Consider the following 22,996-nt stretch of genomic DNA (forward strand, 5'->3'; position numbering starts at 1 on the left):
TGTCCCCCCCCCCCCCCCAACTCCATACACAGCCTCTCCAATGCCTGTACAATTTCAACCCCCAAGCAAGAAAGGACAAACCTCGATTTGCCACCTTAACTACTTGCTGCACCTGGATATTAACATTTTGTGTTTCATGCACAGGATCACTCAATGTCCTCCAAACTGCACTTTTTGTTTTGGTGTCTTGCTCCATTTAAATTGATTCTTCCAAAGAAATGAACGACTTCAGACTTTCCTACTTTGCATCTACCTGCAAGTTTTTGTTCACTCCTTCAAAGATCTACATCCCCTTTGCAGATTCTTTGTGTCTTCATCACTATATTCCTTGCCACCTATTTAAGAATCCTCAGCAAGTTGGGATCCATTATTTCTCTGTAAATGATTCAATAACTATTACTATACATATCGACAGTTTTTTAGGAATTCCTTCCTTTGTATGTTACCATCCTAATGTGGCCAATCACTCCTATAGAAGAAATTGAAACACCCATCGATTGATAAAACTAAGCCACAAGATTTCATGTCTTTAAATAAAAACAATTGTTGTAATTGTAAAGGAAAATTAAACACAGCATCACTGTAGTTCATAAAGACTTCTGTTATCTCAGTTCAGTATTTCCACATCCATGTCCCACCCTACCCTCACTACAGTTCCCTTATTTTACAACATTGTCAAGGATGATTCAATTGTCCTCTGGTACTTTATTTCTCCTTTGCACTCCAGCTATTACTGGAGTTGCATATTTCATGAAGATTTTATTAGCTTTTGGCTAAGAGATATTCCTTCTGAAGTCTTATGTTTCTCCCAGTCTGCTCCCACAGTTTCTGTACAACTCCCTCTAGAGTAACTGCTGTCTTCCACAAGGCTCTTTGGGAACCACTATAGGTTTCTCTGACCTCAAAGTAAAGAAAATGCCCCAGCTGCTCTTTGATGAAGTCTACACTGAACTGCTTGATCGTGTGAGCAAAGACATACAGATGTTTGATACTTCTTAAGAAAACGAACCATCTCCTCAAGACTCCACCCTGAATAAGTATTTCTGTAGGTGATATGACAGGATTTGGGATGACTCAAACAAAACTGCAAACAAATTATTTTAAAACTTTCACAGCTCTCTGCTTCTTTAAGTCACATGAATAATTCCATCTCTAATGGATGACACTTCTCTTCCTCCAGACGACCTGGACATGCTTGGAGATGGAAATCTGTTCTTTCACTGTCAATTCTACCTTTGTAACACAGGCTATTTGTTAAATATAATCAACTCAGACTTGTTTGGTTTCTTCTGGCCACATCATGATTGTAACATATCAAGGAAGCAGTTTGTGTGAAACTACAGAGAGATGCAAATCTTTTGATTAGTTGAAGGTTTACGTAAAGGGTGCCGGTTGTCATGGTTGTGGAGATGTTCGCTGACCTGGGAAGTTCATTTGCAGACATTTTTAACCCCTGTCTAGGTGACATCTTCAGGGCTTTGGAGCCTCCTGTGAAGCGCGGCTGTACTGAGTCTTCTGGAATTTATTTGGGTCTGTTTCTGCTGCTTTCGGTTGTTTGTAGTAGTGGCTGGTATACTGAGTCTAGGTCAATGTGCTTGTTGATTGAGTCCGTGGTTGAGTGCTATGCTTCTAGGAATTCTCTGGCTATTCTCTTTCTGGCTTGTGCTGTGATTATTGTGCTGTCCCACTCGAATTTGTGGTCCCTGTCATCTGTGTGTATGACAATAGGAGCATCTGGTCATGGCATTTAGTGGCTAGTTGGTGTTCATGGAAGTGGACTGTTAGTTGTCTGCCTGTTTCCCCTATATTGTGTTTTGTGCAGTCTTTGCATGGAATCCTGTAAATTACGTTAGTCGTGCACATGGTGGGTATCGGGTCCTTTTTCCCGGTGAGTTGTTGTCTGAGCATGGCTGTCAGTTTATGGGCTGTCATGAATGCGAGTGGTCGGGGAAGTCTGGCTGTTTTGATTAGTTTGTTATAACAAAAAGGTTTAATGATCCTAACATCAACAGAAATCGTCATTGAGTCATTTACAGAGGAAATTACAGATCCTAATTGACAATGAGGAATGATGAGTTTTGAAGGTGCTGACTAAGGATCTTTAGTGAAATTTCTCAAAAGTACAAGTAATATTCCAAAACATGTCACCATGAACTGAATGCTCCCCTGGGACCTGTTTCCAGCTTACTGTTGGTGATAACCTGTCACTGATGCTGTTCTTGCAGGTTTTATTGGATGAATTGATGAGAAAGAAAACAGAAATCGAGAGAAAAAAGAAACCCACTTCCCACAATCTGGACGATCACAGTCAGGTTTTTCAACAGCTTTCCTCACCTGGTAAGGGTCCTGAGAAATGCCATATTCATTCATGATCAAGGCTGGGTTTCCAAGTTTCTAATTACTTCATTGGGATGTGTACATCACTGACAATATTAAATAATGTTTTCCTCACATCCCCTAAACCTCCTGTACCTCACCCTGAACCTGGGTCCCCTTGTGGCTGACCTTTCAATTAAGGGGAACAGCTGCTCCTTATCCACTCTGCACATGTCCCTCATAACCTTATGCACCTCAATCAGATCATTCCTCAGTCTGCTCTACTCAGAAACAACCCAAGCCTATCCAACCATTCCTCATAACTTAAATGCTCTCTCCTCACAAATCTCCTGCAGCATCCTGGTGAAGCTCCTCTGCACCCCCTCCAGTGTAATCAGATCCTTGCTGTAACATAGCATCTAGAACCGTTCACAGTATTCCAGCTGTGATCTCACCATAGTTCTATACAACTCCAACATGACTTCCCTACTTTATTAATCTATGCCTCCATTGATAAAGGAAAGTGTCCCATGTGACTTTTTCACCACCTGATTAACATGCCGTTCTGCCTTCAGAGATCTTTGTGCAAACACACCAAGGTTCCCTTGTTCAACAGAACTTCCTAGTGCCATGTCATTCATTGAATACTTTCTGATCAAATTACTTCTTCTAAAGAGTATCACCTCCCACGTTTCACATCTGCCACTTAGCTGCCCATTGACCACCCTGTTTATATCTTCTTGTAGCTCAAAACATCAACCTCATTTTAACCACCTGACCAATCTTTACGTAATCTGCAAATTTACTAATCCAACCCCCACGCAGCCAGCCATGTCATTTATATAAATAATGAATAACAGGTGACCCAGCACAGACTCCTGGACATCGGCTTCCAGCCACTAAAGCAGCCTACGGTAATCGCCCTCTGGCTCCTAACAACTGAGCCAATTGTGAATCCACTTTATCAATGACCCTGTATCCCAAGATTTGGAGATGCTGGTATTGGACTGGGGATGTAAAAGTTGAAAATCACACAACACCAGATTATAGTCCAACAGGTTTAATGGGAGGCACTAGCTTTCGGAGCGCTGCGCTCCTTCATCAGGTGGTTATGGAGAAGTGGATGGTGTCCTACAATCTTATTCTCCACAGCCACCTGATGAAGGAGCAGTGCTCCGAAAGCTAGTGCCTTCCATTAAACCTGATGGACTGTATCCCATGTGCATTTATCTACTTGATAAATTCCATGTGAGACCTTGTTAGAGGCTTTGCTGGAATTCATGTGAACTACATCAACTAACCTCATCTAGATACCTGGCCACCACTTCAGAAATCCATTCAGATTTGTTAAGTACGACCTCCCTCTGACAAAGCAGTCCTGACTATCACTGATCAAGCCTTCCCTCTCCAAGTGAAGATAGACGCTATACTTCAGAAGTTTCTCCAACAGATGCTAACTGGTCTGTAGTTCTTTGGCTTATCTCTACAATCCTTCTTAAATATAGGAACCACCTTAACGTTCTCCAGTCTTCTGGCGCCTCCCCTGTGGACAGAGAGACATTAACAATACGGGTCAGTGTCCCTGTAATCTATCCCCTTGCCTCCCACAGCAGTCTGGGACACACCATCCAAACCTGATGATTTGTCCATTGTCATTTTCTTGGGTGAAGATGGATATAAAACATTGGTTCAACACTCTCCGAATGTCCTCTGGCTCCACCCACCGATTAGGAGAAAGTGAGGACTGCAGATGCTGGAAAAGCACAGCTGGTCAGGCAGCATCCAAGGAGCAGGAGAATTGACATTTTGGGCATTAGCCTTTCCTGATGAAGTGCTTATGCCCGAAACATCGATTCTCCTGCTCCTCAGATGCTGCCTGACCTGCCGTGCTTTTCCAGGACTACAGTCTCAACCCACTCACAGATGATCCTGCTAGTCCCTAATGGGCCCCACTCCACCCACATGATTACCCTCTGGTCCCTAATGGGCTCTACCCCACTCACACATTACCCTGCTGATCCCTAATGGGCCGTACTCTTGCCAGGTAATCCTTTTCCCATTGACATACTTACAGACTATCTTGGGATTTAGTCAGCCAGAGATTTCTCATATCCCCTTTTCCCTTTCCTAGTTATTTTCTTCAGCTTCACCCTGCGCGTTTTTTAATCCATGAATGCTTCTGCTGATTTATTCCCCTTGTACCTGCTAAAAGCCTCTCTTTTCCTTTTCATTTTATCCTGAATCTCTCTGGATAGCCATTGTTCTCTCGGCTTGTTACTCCTTCCCATCACCCTAGAGGGAACATGCTGGGCTGGTACTCTCTGTCAACAACACCATTACTCTGGGTTTCTCAGTGAATGCTCTGTTGACAGCACCACTCTGCTGTTGCCTTCCGTTCCCCCACCCATTCATATTCACTCAGGTGAGGAGGTCGTTGTGATTCTGTTCCATTGGAGGGGTGTTGGCGATGACACTTAACCTGCTCATGTTAAGGTGTGTTTTTGATGTGCTGTTCTGTTTTGTTCCAGGGGAGGGTCACTGTTGGAGATCTCAACCCCACCTTCCTCAAAGCACTGACTCCTCAGATGCCAGGAGCCCTTTGGTTGCCCATCTCCTGGGAAAGTGGGAGCAGTTATGGACACGAGCATTAGACAGACAGACCCGACTACAAGAGAAAGTCCAGAGACTTTATGAGGTGAGTACAGTTTACCTTGAAGCGAGGTCCAAATACAGAGCACAAGGGGGCACACCATCCCTCACAATTGTTCAGTACTTGAGGAATACTTTGGCTGATTTGTGGCCAAGTTCCAAACAGCCGGATATTTTTTTTTTAAACTGCAAATTACTGCAGATGTTGGAACCTGGACTGAAACTAAAATGTGCTGTAGGTCACAACGGGTCTGATAGCATCCATGGAGAGAGAACAAGCTAATGTTCTGAGTCTAGATGACTCCTCATCAGAGCTGGTGAAGTGTGGAGAAGCAATATTTATACTATATTTGGGGAGGTACAGTTGGAGTGCTGCAGGGTGGGGAAAGGGGGTAAATAATTCAGATTAAGTGATTGGAATATGAGAAAGACAGAACAATGGTGTGTCTAACTGCCAGACTGGAAACAGCAGCCACTTCCACTGGGGTGGGAGTTGCAGGGTGAGGTGGTGACAGAGAATGTAATAAGTAAAACTAAAAGAAAGGGAAGGAGTGGGAGTGGGCTCACAATCTGAAATGTTTTAACTCAATATTAAATCCCGAAAGCTGTGAGCTGCCTAACCTGAAATGAGACACTGTTCCTCCAGTTCGTGCTGGGATTCACTGGAACACTGCAGCACACTGAGGACAGTGGTCATGTGAGCAGGACGCTGTGTTAAAATAACCAGCTAAGGGAAGGTCAGGGTCATGTTTGTGCACAGACCGGAGGTGGTCTACAAAGCGGTCACCCAGTCTGTGTTTGTTTTCTCTGATGTAGAGTCGGCCACATTGGGTGCAGTGGATATAATCCACAAGATCGGAGGGGGTCTGGGGAAATGCTGCTTGATCCGGAAAGGCTGCTTCAGCCCTTGGGTGGTGAGCAGGGAGGGGGGGGGAAAGGGCAGGAGTTGCACCTTCTGCGGTTACATGGGAAGGTGCGATGGGAAAGGGGCTGGAGTTGGTGGTTGATAAATGGAATAGGGTGTCCCAGAGGGAATGATCCCTCCGAAATGCAGCCGAGGGTCTGAGGGGAAGATGTGTTTGGTGGGGGCATTCTGCTGGAGTTGTCTGAAATGGTGGAGAATGATTCTTTGAATGTGGAGGCTGGTGGGATGGAGAGAGAAGACAAGGGGGACCTGATCATGCTGCTGTGCATGATGGGAAGGGGCAAGGGCGGAAGCACAGGTAATTGGTCAGATGCAGTCGAGGGAACTGTCAACCATAGTGGGCAGGAAACCATGGTCACGGAGAAGGAAGGCATGTCAGTAGCACTGTTCTGGAAGGTGGTAACATCCAAACAGATACAACGTTGCCAAAGAACTGGGAAAAGGGAATGGAATTCTTGAAGGATGTGGGATATGATGAGCTGTAGTGAAGATAGCTTTAGGAGTCAGTGGCTTTGCAGTGGACAGCTTAATCCCTGAAATGGAGGCTGACAGGTCAAGGAAAGGAAGGGAAGTATCAGAAATTGACAATGCAAAAGTTATAGAGGAATGGAAAGTGGAGGCAAAATGAATAAATGTGTCAAGATTCTAGGCAAGAGCATGAAGCAGCACCAAAGTAGTTGTTGATGTACAGAACCAAGAGTTGTGGGAAGGAGCCAGTGTAAGACTGGAACAAGGATTGTGTCACATTCCCCATAAAGAGGCAGGACATAATGGCCAAATGACCTCCTGCTCCTATTTTCTATGTTTGTATCTGGGAACTTGAGGACATTTTATATCTGGGAGGACTACATGAATGAGCCAGCTGCTTTAGCTCAGGGTTTGGACTCAGGGGCTGCTAGAGTCACTCCACAGGATCAGTGCAGATCCTCAGATAGCATTTTCCAAGAGTTGGTCACTCCATAGGCAGCCACTGCTCAGTAACCAAGTTTCTGATTTATTCTTTATACTGAAGGAGGACATTGTGGAAGGCTCCTCCAAACAAGCAGTCTTGTAATCCGGTGAATGTTCACTGCAGCCTCTCTAAGGTAATAACGTCTTTCCTGAGAGAAGGAGACCAAATTGGCTCACAGTATTCCAGGCCTGGTCTAAGCAAGCTCCTGTACAATTGAAACAATACTCCATTCCTCCTGTACTGAAAGCCTCTTGCTATAAAAGCCAACATTCATTCATCTTTCTCATAACTTGTTGCACCTGCACGCTCACATTCAGTGACTTACCAATAAGGACACCTATGACTCTTAGCACATTTACACTTTCCAACCCCTCAATAGTTAGGAAATACTCTGACCTTCTGACCATGAGTGTGTTTAACCCATATCTGCTGACAGCAGATTTAAGGTGCTGAATGGTCCACTCTTGTTTGATTTTAATTGTTTTATGTATAAAAGAAATAAGAAAACAGATGAATAAATCAGTAAGGAGTCATTGATCTATGTTGCAAATTTCAGCTCCAAGCTCTGGAGACCTTCAGCTTTAACACATGGAGGAAGCAATACTTGCAGTGGATTAGCAGCAAGAAATTCCGAATGCTGGACATTTTCCGATATATTGACAAGGATCAAGATGGACGAATCAGTCAGCAGGAGTTTACACAGAGTGTTCTTGACTCCAGTGAGTTTACAATCTGGCTATTTCTATGTGTCACAGAAATATCAGTTCAAAAGTTTAAATCAGAATTAAATCAAAATTGTTCCAATACAGAAAGAGGCCATTCAGTCTGTGATGTCTGTACTGGCTCTCTGACCAATTTAATTATGTGCCAATCTCCTGCATTTTCCAAATAATTTTGTACGTTGATTCTAATCAAGTAATTATCCAATGTCCCTTTTGAATGCCTCAATTGATCCTGCCACCACCACCACATTTCCAAGCAGCATATTCCGAAGCTTTCTACCTCATCATTTTGCTTCTTTTGTAAATTACTTTAAGGCTGTGACCTCTAACTCTTAATCCTTTACATGTGGTGGTTGTGACTCTGACCAGGATGGGGTAGGGTGGCTGAGGGGAGTTGTTAATTTTATTGAATCCCTAAATGTGGAAACAGGCCATTCGGCCCAACAAGTTCGCACCAACCCTCCGAAGAGAATCCCACCCAGTCCCATTCCTCTAACCTATTACTCTACATTTCCCCTGACTAATGAACCTAACCTACACATCCCTGAACACTACGGGCAATTTAGTATGACCAATCCACCTGACCTGCACATCTCTGGACTGTGGGAGGAAACTGGAGCATCCGGAGGAAACCCACGCAGACACGGGGAGAATGTGCAAACTCCACACAGACAGTTGCCCGAGATGGGAATTGAACCCGGGTGCCTGGCACTGTGAGGTAGCAGCGCTAACCACTGAGCCACCGCGCCACCCTATTACTCCCAAAGTGTCAGTGCCTGATTGAATCCTCAGGCACTGAAGATCCTCAGTTCAGGTAGCCGGGCAGTTAGACCCAGGTCTTTGATTGAGTTGGCAGTAGAGTAGACTGAGACAGTGAGAGACAGAGCAAGTGAGAGGAATTTCTCTCACACCAGCTTTCTTTTAACTCCCAACAGCTTCCATGTCTGTGGCAAGACAGAAATTACAGTCCAGAACCTGTTGCTTGGCAGTGGCAGCATCGATCCTATAATTTCTTCCGAAACTTTGTTTGTTAAGACATTAAGGCCATAAATACAATTTTATCTTTTTTTTTAAAAGCTTCCTTTGATTTTCAGTCTTTTCATGTCCAAGACATCACATGATAAATGTTCCTGAAGTTGCATTTTATATTCCAGTTTCTCATAGTCCATATAGAAATATATAACAAGTGACATTACTATTATGACACCCCTCATTCTTGGCTCTGCTGCTTGGCAGTTTTGAACTTTCATTCTTATTAAGTATTCATTTATATTATCATTTAATCCTTAGGAATTATATTTTTCCCTGCGATCCATTGTAAATTCTCTGAAATTCACTCACCCACCCATCAGGTCCCAGATAGAAACTGTAATGGGGGTCCATGCTTGTGAGAAATTTGAACAATCTGACTGAGCTGAAAAGGAACAATGTGCAGGGTCACAGGAGGATAAGAGTTCGTAAGATGGACTGAATGGCTTTCTCCTGGGCTTTAACTGTTCTCTGGTTCTGTGGAAAGAAATGGCATGATCCTAAACATCTGTCCCTGCACTTGGCCAGAATTCCCCACGAGCTCCGTGGAGATGGAGGCAGTTGCTGCCATTTTTGACCTGAATGGTGATGGATTCATTGATTACTACGAGTTTGCTAATGCACTACACCCGAGCAGAGACCACCATCGGAGAACTGAGGATGAAGACAGGATTGAAGATGAGGTGAGAGACAATGTTCACTTTTCAGTATCTGCGACCTTTGAAACAGCAATAAGCCTTTTATTAGGCTGTCCTTTAGATTCCTTTCTACTGCCTTTTCTGGGATAGGCCTTTCCCTTAGGCCTCTCACTGAACATAAAAGCCTTCTTTATTCCCTTCCCAGAGCTCAACCATACTCACAGCCATCCCCACCAGCTCAGATGGTTGTGCCCTGGAGTCCTCCCGGAACTTCAATCCCAGGCCTTTCCCTGACTACAGCCTGTCTCTCTCTCTCTCTCTCTCAGTATGCTCCATTATTCAGTGCTGAGTCATCTGTCTTGCAGGTTTGCCGCCAGGTTGCTGAATGTAACTGTGCCCCGCGATTCCAGGTGGAACAGATCAGTGCAAACAGATACCGGGTAGGTACTGCTTTCTCCTGGCTCTGTGTACCATTTTATATTGTTTATGAGCTGATTGTAATACTCAACAAATCAGGTCCCAGAGTGAGAATGGGATTAATAGAGGTGAAGAGATTCTTCACAAGTGAAGATTGAGGGTAGGTGGGAATGTGGATTTGCAGTGATGATCAAACCAGTGATGATCATGTTGAATGGAACAGCAGGGGTTGAGGGGATGAATGGTCAACTCCTGGTTTATTGTTCATTCATTTATAAGTTTTATTTTTTCTTATTGTTTATGATAGTGGTCAGGCACAGAATCTTCACAAGAGGCTCTACTTCACCAAAATAACAAATTTATTGGGCAAAAAGGGTGAAAGTAAAACTATGGGCTGATTCTTACATTAAATTTTGGCAAATTTAATTTAATTTGGCTATTACGAGGGGGCATAGCTTTAAATTAAGGGGTGGTAGGTATAGGACAGATGTTAGGGGTAGGTTCTTTACTCAGCGAGTCGTGAGTTCATGGAATGCCCTGCTAGTAGCAGTGGTGGACTCTCCCTCTTTATGGGCATTTAAGCGGGCATTGGATAGGCATATGGAGGATAGAGGACTAGTGTAGGTTAGGTGGGCTTGGGTCGGCGCAACATCGAGGGCCGAAGGGCCTGTACTGCGCTGTATTCTTCTATGTTCTATGTTCTATGTTCTAAAGTGCAAGTTGAGTTGAGTTTCTCAGAGGATTTTCACTATGAGTTCAAGTAGTTCCAGTACATTTTCTTGCTGTATCCGATCAAACTCACCTCGAACTCTCTCCTCCCCGTGTCCCCAAAAGGTCATACAGTTTACCTGTCCGTAGCCACATCCAGTTATAGACAGCCTCTTCGTCAGCAATACTCTGTCCCAATGCCAACCAGATACTGGTACATGTGTAGGTAGACATACAGAAGGCACATATAGAGATATTTGGGCATGATCTAATTGTCATTACAGAAACTGGGCAGCAATAGGCAATAGACAGTAGGTGCAGGAGTAGGCCATTCAGCTCTTCGAGCCTGCACCACCATTCAATATGATCATGGCTGATCATTCCTAATCAGTATCCTGTTCCTGCCTTATCTCCATAACCCTTGATTCCACTATCTTTGAGAGCTCTATCCAACTCTTTCTTAAATGAATCCAGAGACTGGGCCTCCACTGCCCTCTGGGGCAGAGCATTCCACACAGCCACCACTCTCTGGGTGAAGAAGTTTCTCCTCATCTCTGTCCTAAATGGTCTACCCCGTATTTTTAAGCTGTGTCCTCTGGTTCGGGACTCACCCATCAGCGGAAACATGTTTCCTGTCTCCAGAGTGTCCAATCCTTTCATAATCTTATACGTCTCAATCAGATCCCCTCCCAGTCTTCTAAACTCAAAGGTATACAAGCCCAGTCGCTTCAGTCTTTCAGTGTAAGGTAATCCCGCCATTCCAGGAATTGACCTCGTGAACCTATGCTGCACTCCCTCAATAGCCAGAATGTCTTTCCTCAAATTTGGAGACCAGAACTGCACACAGTATTCCAGGTGTGGTCTCACCAGGGCCCTGTACAGCTGCAGAAGCACCTCTTTGCTTCTATACTCAATCCCTCTTGTTATGAAGGCCAGCATGCTATTAGCCTTCTTCACTACCTGCTATACCTGTATGCTTGCCTTCATTGACTGGTGTACAAAAACACCCAGATCTCTCTGTACTGCCCCTTTACCTAAATTCATTCCATTGAGGTAGTAGTCTGCCTTCCTGTTCTTGCCACCAAATTGGATAACCATACATTTATCCACATTAAACTGCATCTGCCATGCATCTGCCCACTCACCTAACTTGCCCAGGTCACCCTGTAATCTCCTAACATCCTCATCACATTTCACCCTGCCACCCAGCTTAGTATCATCAGCAAATTTGCTAATGTTATTGCTGATACCATCTTCTATATCATTAACATATATTGTAAAAAGCTGTGGTCCCAGCACGGATCCCTGCAGTACCCCACTGGTCACTGCCTGCCATTCCGAAATGGAGCCGTTTATCACTACCCTTTGTTTCCTATCAGCCAACCAATTTTCAATCCAATCTAGTACTTTGCCCCCCAAAAAATGCGCCGTAATTTTACTCACTAACCTCCTGTGTGGGACTTTATCAAAAGCTTTCTGAAAGTCCAGGTACACTACATCCACTGGATCTCCCTCGTCCATCTTCAGAGTTACATCCTCAAAAAATTCCAGAAGATTAGTCAAGCATGATTTCCCCTTCATAAATCCATGCTGACTCTGTCCTATCCTGTTACTACTATCCAGATGTGTCGTAATTTCATCCTTTATAATAGACTCCAGCATCTTTCCCACCACTGAGGTCAGACTAACTGGTCTATAATTTCCTGCTTTCTCTCTCCCACCTTTCTTAAAAAGTGGTATAATATTAGCCACCCTCCAATCCTCAGGAACCGACCCCGAATCTATCAAACTCTGGAAAATAATCACCAATGCATCCACGATTTCCCGAGCCACCTCCTTCAGTACCCTGGGATGCAGACCATCAGGCCCCGGAGACTTATCAACCTTCAGACCTAACAGTCTCTCCAACACCAAATCCTGGCAAATATAAATTCCCTTCAGTTCAGGTCCTTCAGCCACTGTTACCTCAGGGAGATTGCTTGTGTCTTCCCCAGTGAATACAGATCTGAAGTACCCATTTAATTCCTCTGCCATTTCTTTGTTCCCCGTAATATATTCCCCTGTTTCTGTCTTCAAGAGCCCAATTTTAGTCCTAACCATTTTTTTGCCTTTCACATACCTAAAAAAACTTTTACTATCCTCCTTTATATTTTTGGCCAGTTTACCTTCGTACCTCATTTTTCCTCTGCGTATTTCCTTCTTAGTAATCCTTTGTTGCTCTTTAAAAGCTTCCCAGTCCTCCGTTTTCCCACTTATCTTAGCTATGTTATACTTTTTCTCTTTTAACTTTATATGTTTCTTAACTTCCCTCATCAGCCACGGCCGCCCATGCCTCCTCCTGGGATCTTTCTTCCTTTTTGGAATGAACTGATCCTGCAACTTCTGTATTATACACAGAAATATCCGCCATTGTTCCTCCACGGTCCTCCCTGCTAAGGTATTGCACCATTGAACTTTGGCCAGCTCCTCCCTCATAGCTCCATAGTTCCCTTTATTCAACAGAAATATTGTCACTTCCGACTGTACCCTCTCCCTCTCAAATTGCAGATTGAAGCTTATTGTATTATGGTCACTACTTCCCAATGGCTCCTTCACTTCGAGGTCCCTGATCAAATCCGGTTCGTTACACAATATCAGATCCAGAATTGCCTTCTCCCTGGTCGGCTCCAGCACCAGCTGTTCTAAGAATCCATCTCTGAGGCACTCCACAAAGTCTCTTTCTTGTGGCCCAATACCATCCTGATTCTCCCAGTCTACCTGCATGTTAAAATCCCCCATAACAACTGTAGTGACATCTTTGCGACAGGCCAATTTCAGCTCCTGATTCAACTTGCATCCGACATCCAGACTACTGTTTGGAGACCTGTAGATAACTCCCAAGAGGGTCTTTTTACCCTTAGTATTTCGCAGTTCTATCCACACTGACTCTACATCTCCTGACTCTAGGTCCCCCCGCGCAAGGGACTGAATATCCTCCCTTACCAACAAGGCCACCCCACCCCCTCTGCCCGTCAGTCTGTCCTTACGATAGCACGTGTAGCCTTGAATATTCATTTCCCAGGCCCTGTCCACTTGAAGCCACGTCTCAGTTATCTCCACAGTATCGTATCTGCCAATTTCCAAAAGAGCCTCAAGCTCATCCATCTTATTTCTAATGCTTTGTGCATTCATGTATAGTATTTTTAATTTGTTACTGTCCTCACCCTTCCCATCAACTCCTATTTCACTCAACTTTACAGCATGATCCCTTTCCGAGTTTTCTGCCTCGTTGATACAGTTGTCTTTCTTGACTTCTCTTGTTCTAACTTTCCCTTCAATTTCCTTTTTAAACATCCAGTTTGTCCCCTCCTCCCCGCTACTTAGTTTAAATGTAGCGGTGCTGCAGTAGAAAACCTGCCTGCCAGAATGCTGGTCCCTGTACACAGGACTGAGAACTGAATATTTAAGAGGGTCTGACATTTAGAATGGACAGACAAGGAGGAAAAGGAGGTGGATTTGCACTTATGGTTAGGGATGGGGATCAGTTCATTAATGATGAGGGTTTCAGATCAGAAGAACAATGTGTGGAATCTGTTTGGGTGAACTCAGCAGCAGCAAGGGGCATTGGACATTGATTGGAGTTATTTTTAGGCCACTAAACAGTGGTGGAAGTGTGGGGCCTGGTATTAACCTAGAGACAGGAGAAGCATGTAGCATAGTCCACACAGTTATCCTGGGTAACTTCAATCTGCAAATAGATAGAGTAAATTGACTGAGCACTAACGCAGTAAAGCACACGTTTCTGCAATGGTTTATACACAGTTTGAGAGAAGTGTGTTGAGAAGCCAACTGAAGGTCATGCTTATTTAAACAGCTCATTAACAAACTTGTAAAAAAACTTTTAGGGATGAGTGATCACAGTATGATCGAGAGTAGCTCAAAATCAACCACATTGCTGTGGTCTGGAGTCACATATTGGCCAGACTGGGTAAGGACATCAGATTTCCTTTCCTAAGGAAACTAGTGAACCAGATGGAGCTTTTGTAACAATTGGCAATGTTTTCATGGTCATCATTTAGATTCTTAATTCCATATTTTCTTTATTAAATGCAAATTCTATCATCTTTAATAGCAGGATTCAAAATCCAACATTATCTGGGTCTCTGGACTATTGGTCTAGTGAAAAAGGCAAAAGTGAGGACTGCAGATGCTGGAAACCAGAGTCTAGATTAGAGTGGTGCTGGCAAAGCACAGCAGGTCAGGCTGCATCCAAGGAGCAGGAAAATCAACGTTTCGGGCAAAAGTCCTTCATCAGGACTGAAGACAGGGAGCCTCCAGGGTGGAGAGATAAATGGGAGGGGGGTGGGGGTGGGGAGAAGGTAGCAAAGAGTATAATAGATGAATGGGGTTGGGGATGGGGGTGATAGGTCGAAGATGAGGATGGAGCGGATGGGTGGGAAGGGAGATTGGCAGGTAGGACAGGTGATGGGGATGGTGCTGAGCTGGAAGGTTGGAACTGAGGTGAGGTGGGGGGAATGGAAATGAGGAAACTGGTGAAGTCCACATTGATGCCCTGGGGTTGAAGTGTTCCGAGGCAGAAGATGAGGCGTTCTTCCTCCAGGCGTCGGGTGGTGAGGGAGCGGCAGTGGAGGAGGCTCCACTGGTTGGAGTCTACCTGACACATAGGAAGATGGTCGTGGTTGTTGGAGGTCAGTCATCTCAGCTCCAGGACACCTCTACAGGAGTTCCTCAGGGTAGTGTCTGAGGCCCAATCATCTTCAGCTGCTTTATCAAGATCATAGGACACAGGCATTGCTGACTGGCCATCCCTAGTTGACCTTGAGAAGGTGGGGGTGAGTGCCTTTTTGAGCCACTGCAGTCCACGTGCTGTGGATTGACCCACAATGCCCTGAGAGCAGGAATTCCAAGATTTTGACTCAGCGACAGTGAAGGAATGGCAATATATTTCCAAATCAGGAAGGTGGGTGGCTTGGAGGGGCACTTGCAGGGGGTGGTGTTCCCATGTACCTGCTGCCCTAGTCCTTCCAGTTGGAAGTGGTCGTGGGGTTGGAAGGTGCTGTCTGAGGATCTTTGGTGAATTTCTTCAGTGCATCTTGTAGATAGTACACACTGCTGCAACTGAGGGAGTTAGAGGGAATGGATTCTTGTGGATGTGGTTCCAAGTAAGTGGATTCTTTGTCCTGGATGGTGTCAAGCTTCTTGAGTGTTGTTGGAGCAGCCCCCATCCAGGCAAGTGGGGAATATTCCATCACACTCCTGACACATGCCTTGTAAATGGTGGACAGGCTCTGGGGAGTCAGGTGGTGAGTTACTCGCTGCAGTATTCCCAGCCTCTGACCTGCTGTTGTAGCCACTGTGTTTATGAGGTGAGTCCAGTTGAGTTTCTAGTCAATGGTAACACCCAGGATGTTGATAGTAGGGGATTCGGTGATGGTAATACCGTTGAATGTCAAGTGGTGGTGGTTAGATTGTCTCTCATTGATGGTGGTCATTGTCTGGCAGTTATGTGGTGCAAATTCTACTTGTCACTTATCAACCCAAGACTGGATATTGTCCAAATTTTGTTGCATTTTAAAGGCAACAAAGAATAGGCAATAAATGCTGCTCTCGGCAGTGATGCCCAGACGCTATGAATGAATGAAAATTTGAACATGGACTGTTTCAGTATCTGAGGAGTTGCGAATGATGCTGAACATTGTGCAATCATCAGCGAGCATCCCCACTTCTGACCTTATGATGAAGGGAAGGTCATTGATGAAGCAGCTGAAGATGGTTGGACCTAGGACACCATGCTGAGGGACTTCTGCAGAGGTGTCCTGGAGCTGAGATGACTGACCTCCCAGAACCACAACCATCTTCCTATGTGTCAGGTAGACTCCAACCCGTGGAGAGTTTGTCCCCTGATACCCACTGAGTCCAGTTTTGCCAGGGCTCCTTGATACCACACACAGACAAATTCAGCCTTGATGTTAAGGGCTGTCCCTCTCCCCGCCCCTATGGAATCCAGCTCTTCTGTCCATGTTTGACCCAAGGCTGTAATGAGGTCAGGAGGTGAGTGGCCCTGGGGTTACCCAAACTGGGCAGGTCACTGAGCAGGTTATTGCTGAGCAGGTGCTGCTTGATTGCTCTGTTACTGACACCGTCCATCACGTTACTGATTGTGCACTTTATAAACGTCCCCTTGGTTGTTCAAAAGAGATGAAAAATGTGTTGCTGGAAAAGCGCAGCAGGTCAGACAGCATCCAAGGAGCAGGAGAATCAACGTTTCGGGCATAAGCCCTTCTTCAGGAATGAGGAAAGTGTGTTCAGCAGGCTAAGATAAAAGGTAGGGAGGAGGGACTTGGGGGAGGGGCGTTGGAAATGCGATAGGTGGAGGGAGGTCAAGGTGAGGGTGATAGGCCAGAGAGGGGATGGGGGCGGAGAGGTCGGGAAGAAGATCGCAGGTCAAGAAGGCGGTGCTGAGTCCGAGGGTTGGGACTGAGAAAAGGTGGGGGGAGGGGAAATGAGGAAGGTGGAGAAATCTGAGTTCATCCCTTGTAGTTGGAGGGTTCCTAGGCGGAAGATGAGGCGCTCTTCCTCCAGCCGTCGTGTTGCCATGGTCTGGCGATGGAGGAGGCCAAGGACCTGCATGTCCTTGGCGGAGTGGAAGGGGGAGTTTAAGTGTTCAGCCACAGGGCGGTTGGGTTGGTTGGTCCGGGTGTCCCAGAGGTGTTCTCTGAAACGTTCTGCAAGTAGGCGGCCTGTCTCCCCAATATAGAGGAGGCCACATCGGGTGCAGCGGATGCAGTAAATGATGTGTGTGGAGGTGCAGGTGAATTTGTGACGGATATGGAAGGATCCCTTGGGGCCTTGGATGGAGGTGAGGGGGGAGGTGTGGGCGCAAAGTTTGCATTTCTTGCAGTTGCAGGGGAAGGTGCCGGGAGTGGAGGTTGGGTTGGTGGGGGGTGTGGACCTGACGAGAGAGTCACGGAGGGAGTGGTCTTTCCGGAACGCTGATAGGGGTGGGGAGGGGAATATATCCCTGGTGATGAGGTCTGCAAGAAATGCAAAACATGCGCCCATACCTCCCCCCTCACTTCCCTCCAAGGCCCCAAGGGATCCTTCCATATCCGTCACAAATTCACCTGCACCTCCACACACATCATTTACTGCATCCGCTGCACCCGATGTGGTCTCCTCTACATTGGGGAGACAGACCGCCTACTTGCAGAACGTTTCAGAGAACACCTCTGGGACACCCGCACCAACCAACCCAACCGTCCCGTGGCTGAATACTTTAATTTCTCCTCCCACTCCGCCAAGGACATGCAGGTCCTTGGCCTCCTCCATCGCCATCCTAACCTCCCCACCTTATTAAACGCTTTAATCATCTCAAACACCTTGACGAGATCACCGTTACCTTTTTAAACTTGAGGGAGTTCATTCCGATTGCATAAGCACTGCCTTGGAAGTTCACTTTGTTCAGTCCCGAGATGATGCTGTGGAGTTGGTGGGGTATTTGCTTGCAGGCAATGTGTTGGGTGCACAGTGCAGGTCCAAACATTGTTACACAAGATAGCAGCGACTAAAGCTTGGTACAACTAGCAGGTAACACCCACCCAGTTTTGTCTGTGATCTTATTCAGGTTAGTCTGTCAGTTTGCATTAATTGGTGGAATTGAGCTGATCCTTCCAGCAGTCCCAGGATTGAAGACTCACTCCAGGGTCTGAATGGACAAAGAGAAATGTACCCCACCAAAAGTAACAGAACACGAGTGTTTTGTGAGGCCATTGTGTGTGAATCGCACCAGAGACAGTTCATGTCGATGGAGTTGTGAACCTTGCCTTGTGAGAGGTGGTTCAACTTTGGCTAATGTTGTTGATCTATAAGGTAAAAGAGGTGGAGGAGTTGCATTACTAATCAGGGAGAATGTTATATCTGCACTCAGAGAGGACATACGGCAGGGCTCATCCACTGAGGCAGTATGCATACAGCTCAAAATAAGATGGTTGTAATCACTCTGATAGCATTACACTACAGACCCCCCCCCCCCCCAACAGCCACGAAGACATTGAGGAACAAATATATCAGCAGATTATGGAAAGATGCAATAACAATAGGGTTGTCATAGTGAGTGACTTTAACTTCTGTAATATTGACTGGGACCCCCCCCTCTTAGAGCAAGAGGCTTAGTCGGGGAAAAATTTGTTAAATGTATCCAAGAGGGTTTCTTGAAACAGTATGTGGACAGTCCCTCGGCACCTTGTATTGGTTAATGAGCCTGGCCAGGTGACTGACCTCTCAATGGGACGGCATTTTGGAAACAGTGATCACACCTTCTTAAGGTTGAAGACAGCTACAAATAAGGATAAGTCAGGACCTTATGGGAAGGCACAAAACTAGGGGAGGGCAAATTACGTCAGTATGCCTTCTTAACAACCCTGTCAATCTGGGTGGCAACTTTCAGTGATCTGTGTACCTGGACACCGAGATCTCTCTGCTCATCTACACGACCAAGACTCTTACCATTAGCCCAGTACTTTGCATTCCGGTTACTCCGACCAAAGTGAATCACCTCACACTTGTCCGCATTAAACTCCATTTGCCACCTCTCAGCCCAGCTCTGCAGCTTACCTATGTCTCTCTGTAACCTACAACATCCTTCGTCACTATCCACAACTCCACCGACCTTAGTGTCGTCTGCAAATTTACTCACCCACCCTTCTACGCCCTCATCCAGGTCATTTATAAAAATGACGAACCGCAGTGGACCCAACACCGACCCTTGCGGTACACCACTTGTAATGGACTCCAGGATGAACATTTCCCATCAACCATCACCCTCTGCCTTCTTTCAGCAAGCCAATTACTGATCCAAACTGCTATATCTCCCATAATCCCATTCCTCCGCATTTTATACAATAGCCGACTGTGGGGAACCTTATCAAACACCTTGCTGAAATCCATATACACCACATCAACCGGTTTACTCTCATCTACCTGTTTGGTCACCTTCTCAAAGAACTCAATAAGGTTTGTTAGGCATGACCTACCCTTCACAAAACCGTGCTGACTATCCCGAATCAAATTATTCTTTTCTAGATGATTATAAATCCTATCTCTTATAAACTTTTCCAACACTTTACCAATAACTGAAGTAAGGCTCACTGGTCTATAATTACCAGGGTTGTCTCTACTCTCCTTTTTAAACAGGGGAATCACATTTGCTATTCTCCAATCTTCTGGCACTATTCCTGTTGACAGTGATGATCTAAAGATCAAAACCAAAGGCTCAGCAATCTCTTATCTGGCTTCCCAGAGGATTCAAAGTTTGTGAGAAGATTTGTAGCTCGGGTGCTCGTTGTTGTGGTTCTGTTCGCCAAGCTGGGAATTTGTGTGGCAGATGTTTCGTCCCCTGTCTCAGTGACATCCTCAGTGTTTGGGAGCCTCCTGTGAAGCGCTTTTGTGATCTTTCCTCCGGCATTTGTAGTGGTTTGAATCTGCCGCTTCCGGTTGTCAGTTCCAGCTGTCCGTTGCAGTGGTCGGTATATTGGGTCCAGGTCGATGTGCTTATTGATTGAATCTGTGGATGAGTGCCATGCCTCATGGTTCCCAGAGGATCCTAGGATAAATCCCATCGGGCCCAGAGGACGTATCTATTTTCACACTCTGCAGGATTCTCCCTAATCCTTCCTGCCAAGCCTTTTTCGTGCCCCCTCCTGGCTCTCCTCAGTCCATTTCTGAGCTCCTTCCTAGCAAGCCTGTAATCCTTTAAAGCTGTGCTCGATCCTTGCTTCCTCCACCTTACATAAACTGCCTTTTTCTTTTTGACGAGAAGCTCCTCTGTTCTCGACATCCAAAGTTCCTTAATCTTACCCCTTCTTACCTGTCACAGAGGAACAAATTCTTGCATCACTCGCAACAACTGCTCCTTAAATAGTCTCCACATGTCTAGTGTGCCCTTTCTGTGGAACAATTGCTCCCAGTCTGTACTTCCCAACTCCTGTCTGATAGCGTCATAATTTCCTTTCCCCAATTAAACATCTTCCCTCGGTAACTGCTTTCACTCTCCAAGGCTTTGGTAAATGTGAGGCAGTTGTGGTCTCTGTCCCCAAAGTGTTCTCCCACCACGAGATAATGAGGGAGAAGGTAGGATCACTCAAGGATAAAGGAGGGAAATTGTGCTTGGCAGCAGAGGATGTGAGTGAGACCCTAAATGAGTATTTCGTGTTGGTATTCACCCAGCAGGAGGATATGGAGGAGAGTGAGATTAGTGTGGGGCATGCTAATATGCTGGAGTATTTTGAGATGAGGAAAGAAATAGCACTTAAAGAGCATTAAGGTGGATAAGTCCCCAGGGCCCGATGGTATCTACCCCAGGTTATTGAGAGGCAAGAGAAGAGATTGCTGGGACCTTGACCAAGATCTTTGTATCCTCACTAGCCAATGGAGAGGTCCCGGAGGACTGGGGATTAGCTAATGTTGTTCCTCTGTTCGAGAAGGGAAATCAGGATACTCCAGGAAACTATAGACTGGCGAGTCTCACATCGGTGGTTGGGAAGCTATTGGAGAGACTTCTTAGGGATAGGATTTACACACATTTGAAAAAGCATGACCTAATTAGGGACAGTCAGCATGGCTTTGTGGAAGGCAGGTCCTGTCTTACTAACTTGATTGAATTTTTCATGGAGGTGACAAAGGTGATTAATGAGTATAGAGCGGTGGATGTTATCCACGTGGAATTCCAACAATGTCCCAGATTAAGATGCAAGGGATCCACTGTGACTTGGCAGTGTATATTTAGAATTGGCTTGTCCATAGAAGGCAGGGGATAGCGGTGGAAGGGTGTTTGTCAGGCTGAGGGTCTGTGAGTAATGGCGTTCCAAAGGGATCTGTACTGGGATCTCTGCTGTTCATGATCTAGATGTAAATGACTTGGATGAAAGTGTAGATGGGTGGGTTAGTAAGTTTGCAGATGTACAAAGATCAGTGGAGTTGTGGGCAGTGCACAGGGCTGTCAAAGGATACAGTGGGATAGAGATCAGTTACAGATGTGGGCAGAGAAATGGCAGATGGAGTTTAATCTGGGTAAGTATGAGGTGCTGCATTTTGGGAGATCAAATGTTAAGGAAAAGTAAACAGTTAATAGCAGGACCCTGTACAGCATTAATGTACAGAGGGATTCTGGGGTTCAAGTCCACAGCTCCCTGAGATTGGCCACACAATTAGATAGGGTGGTGAAGAAGGTGTGTGGCATGCTTGTCTTTATTGGTCGGGGCACTGAGTACAAGAGTCAGGATGTCATGTTACAGCTTTCTAAGATTTTGATTAGGCCGTGCTTAGAGTATTGTGTTCAGTTCTGGTCACCTCATTACAGGAAGGATGTGGAGGCTTTGGAGAGGGTACAGAAGAGGTTTACCAGGGTGCTGCCTGGATTAGAGGGCGTGAGCAAATGAGAGGCTGGAAAAACTGGGCTGTTTTCTCTGGAGCAGCAGAGGCTGAGGGGAGACTTGATAGAAGTCGATAAAATAATGAGATGCAGAGACAGGGTTGACTATCAGAATCTTTTTCCCAGAGTTAAAATGTCAAAAACTAGAGAGGCATGCATTTAAGGTGAGAAGGGAAAGTTCAAAGGAGATGTGTGGGACAAGAGCTTTTATAAAAGAAATTGGCAGGGGTCTGGAACACACCACCATGGGGTGGTGGAGGCAGATATGATAGGGGCGTTTAAGTGGCTTTTAGATAAACACATGAATATGCAAGGAATGGAGGGATATGGACCGAGGGCAGGCAGAAGGGATTAGCTTAATTTAGTGTCATGTTCAGTACAACATGGCCAAACAGCCTATTCCTTAGCTGTATTGTTCTATGTTCTATCTTTTTGCAGTTTGGTGACTCTCAGCAACTGAGGATGGTGCGGATTCTCCGCAGTACGGTGATGGTGCGAGTGGGAGGGGGATGGAGTCCCCTCGATGAGTTCCTTGTGAAGAATGATCCTTGCAGAGGTTGGTGAAGGTCATAGATGTGGCCATTCTTACTAAAGATTCAAAACCATCGGTCTTTATGGAATCCTTGAATGGAAAAAAAACAAAATTGATCATGCCTGAGTTGTGAAGTCACATTAATCCAGGAGGCTCTGAGGAATATTCACTTATTTCTTATGAGCTGAGATTCTTTCCTCAAAAAACTCTGGTTTTATATTTAGTTAAAGAATGATTGAGAAAGTAAAAATCCAAACACAGCTTTCCAGAGTCCCTTGACTCTAAAGTCCTACAGCACAGAGACAGGCCCTTCACCCCAAACTGGTCAATGCCAAAAAGTCCAGCAACTTCCAAGCATGCAGGCTGCTGTCCAACAAAGCCCATTCACGTCAGTCATCACCAGTTCAATCTATGGCTTCTCATTCTCTACATTCTCTGTGGTTGACTGGCCAGCAACTGACCTCCCCTTGACTGACCAATCACATCCTGTTGCTGAAACATCTGCACTGTTCAATAATGAATCTGCAATCACCTTTCTCGACCAATTCCCGTGTGCAATTACCAAATTCTTTATTCTTTTATTTTAAAACAAGCTGCTGTTCAAAGCTCCATTCTCAACTTCAGCTCACATTCTAAATCAAAAATTCAAAAAAATTAAAGAGAAGTGATGACGGCCTGAA

The 22,996-nt window shown here is 45.4% G+C and overlaps 1 protein-coding gene across 3 annotated transcripts in view; it reads left to right on the forward strand.

Annotated features, from left to right (window-relative positions):
* Nucleotides 1–1,467: 1,467 nt before the first annotated feature.
* The window catches only part of LOC148152030 (microtubule-actin cross-linking factor 1, isoforms 6/7-like), an 86,928-nt gene continuing 65,399 nt past the window's right edge, over nucleotides 1,468–22,996 (forward strand). For all 3 annotated transcript variants that reach the window (XM_087993849.1, XM_087993853.1, XM_087993859.1), the window contains exons 1-6: nucleotides 1,468–2,337; nucleotides 4,845–5,011; nucleotides 7,399–7,561; nucleotides 9,122–9,276; nucleotides 9,597–9,671; nucleotides 22,223–22,340. In XM_087993849.1, the coding sequence (XP_087849975.1) occupies nucleotides 2,211–2,337; nucleotides 4,845–5,011; nucleotides 7,399–7,561; nucleotides 9,122–9,276; nucleotides 9,597–9,671; nucleotides 22,223–22,340 (805 nt within the window). In that variant the 5' untranslated portion in view covers nucleotides 1,468–2,210. The remainder of the gene's footprint in view (nucleotides 2,338–4,844; nucleotides 5,012–7,398; nucleotides 7,562–9,121; nucleotides 9,277–9,596; nucleotides 9,672–22,222; nucleotides 22,341–22,996) is intronic.

The sequence above is a fragment of the Chiloscyllium plagiosum genome, unplaced genomic scaffold (genome assembly GCF_037043375.1).
Source record: "Chiloscyllium plagiosum isolate Xiang-an unplaced genomic scaffold, Cpla_swu_hap1 HiC_scaffold_2, whole genome shotgun sequence".
Classification (NCBI taxonomy): domain Eukaryota; kingdom Metazoa; phylum Chordata; class Chondrichthyes; order Orectolobiformes; family Hemiscylliidae; genus Chiloscyllium; species Chiloscyllium plagiosum.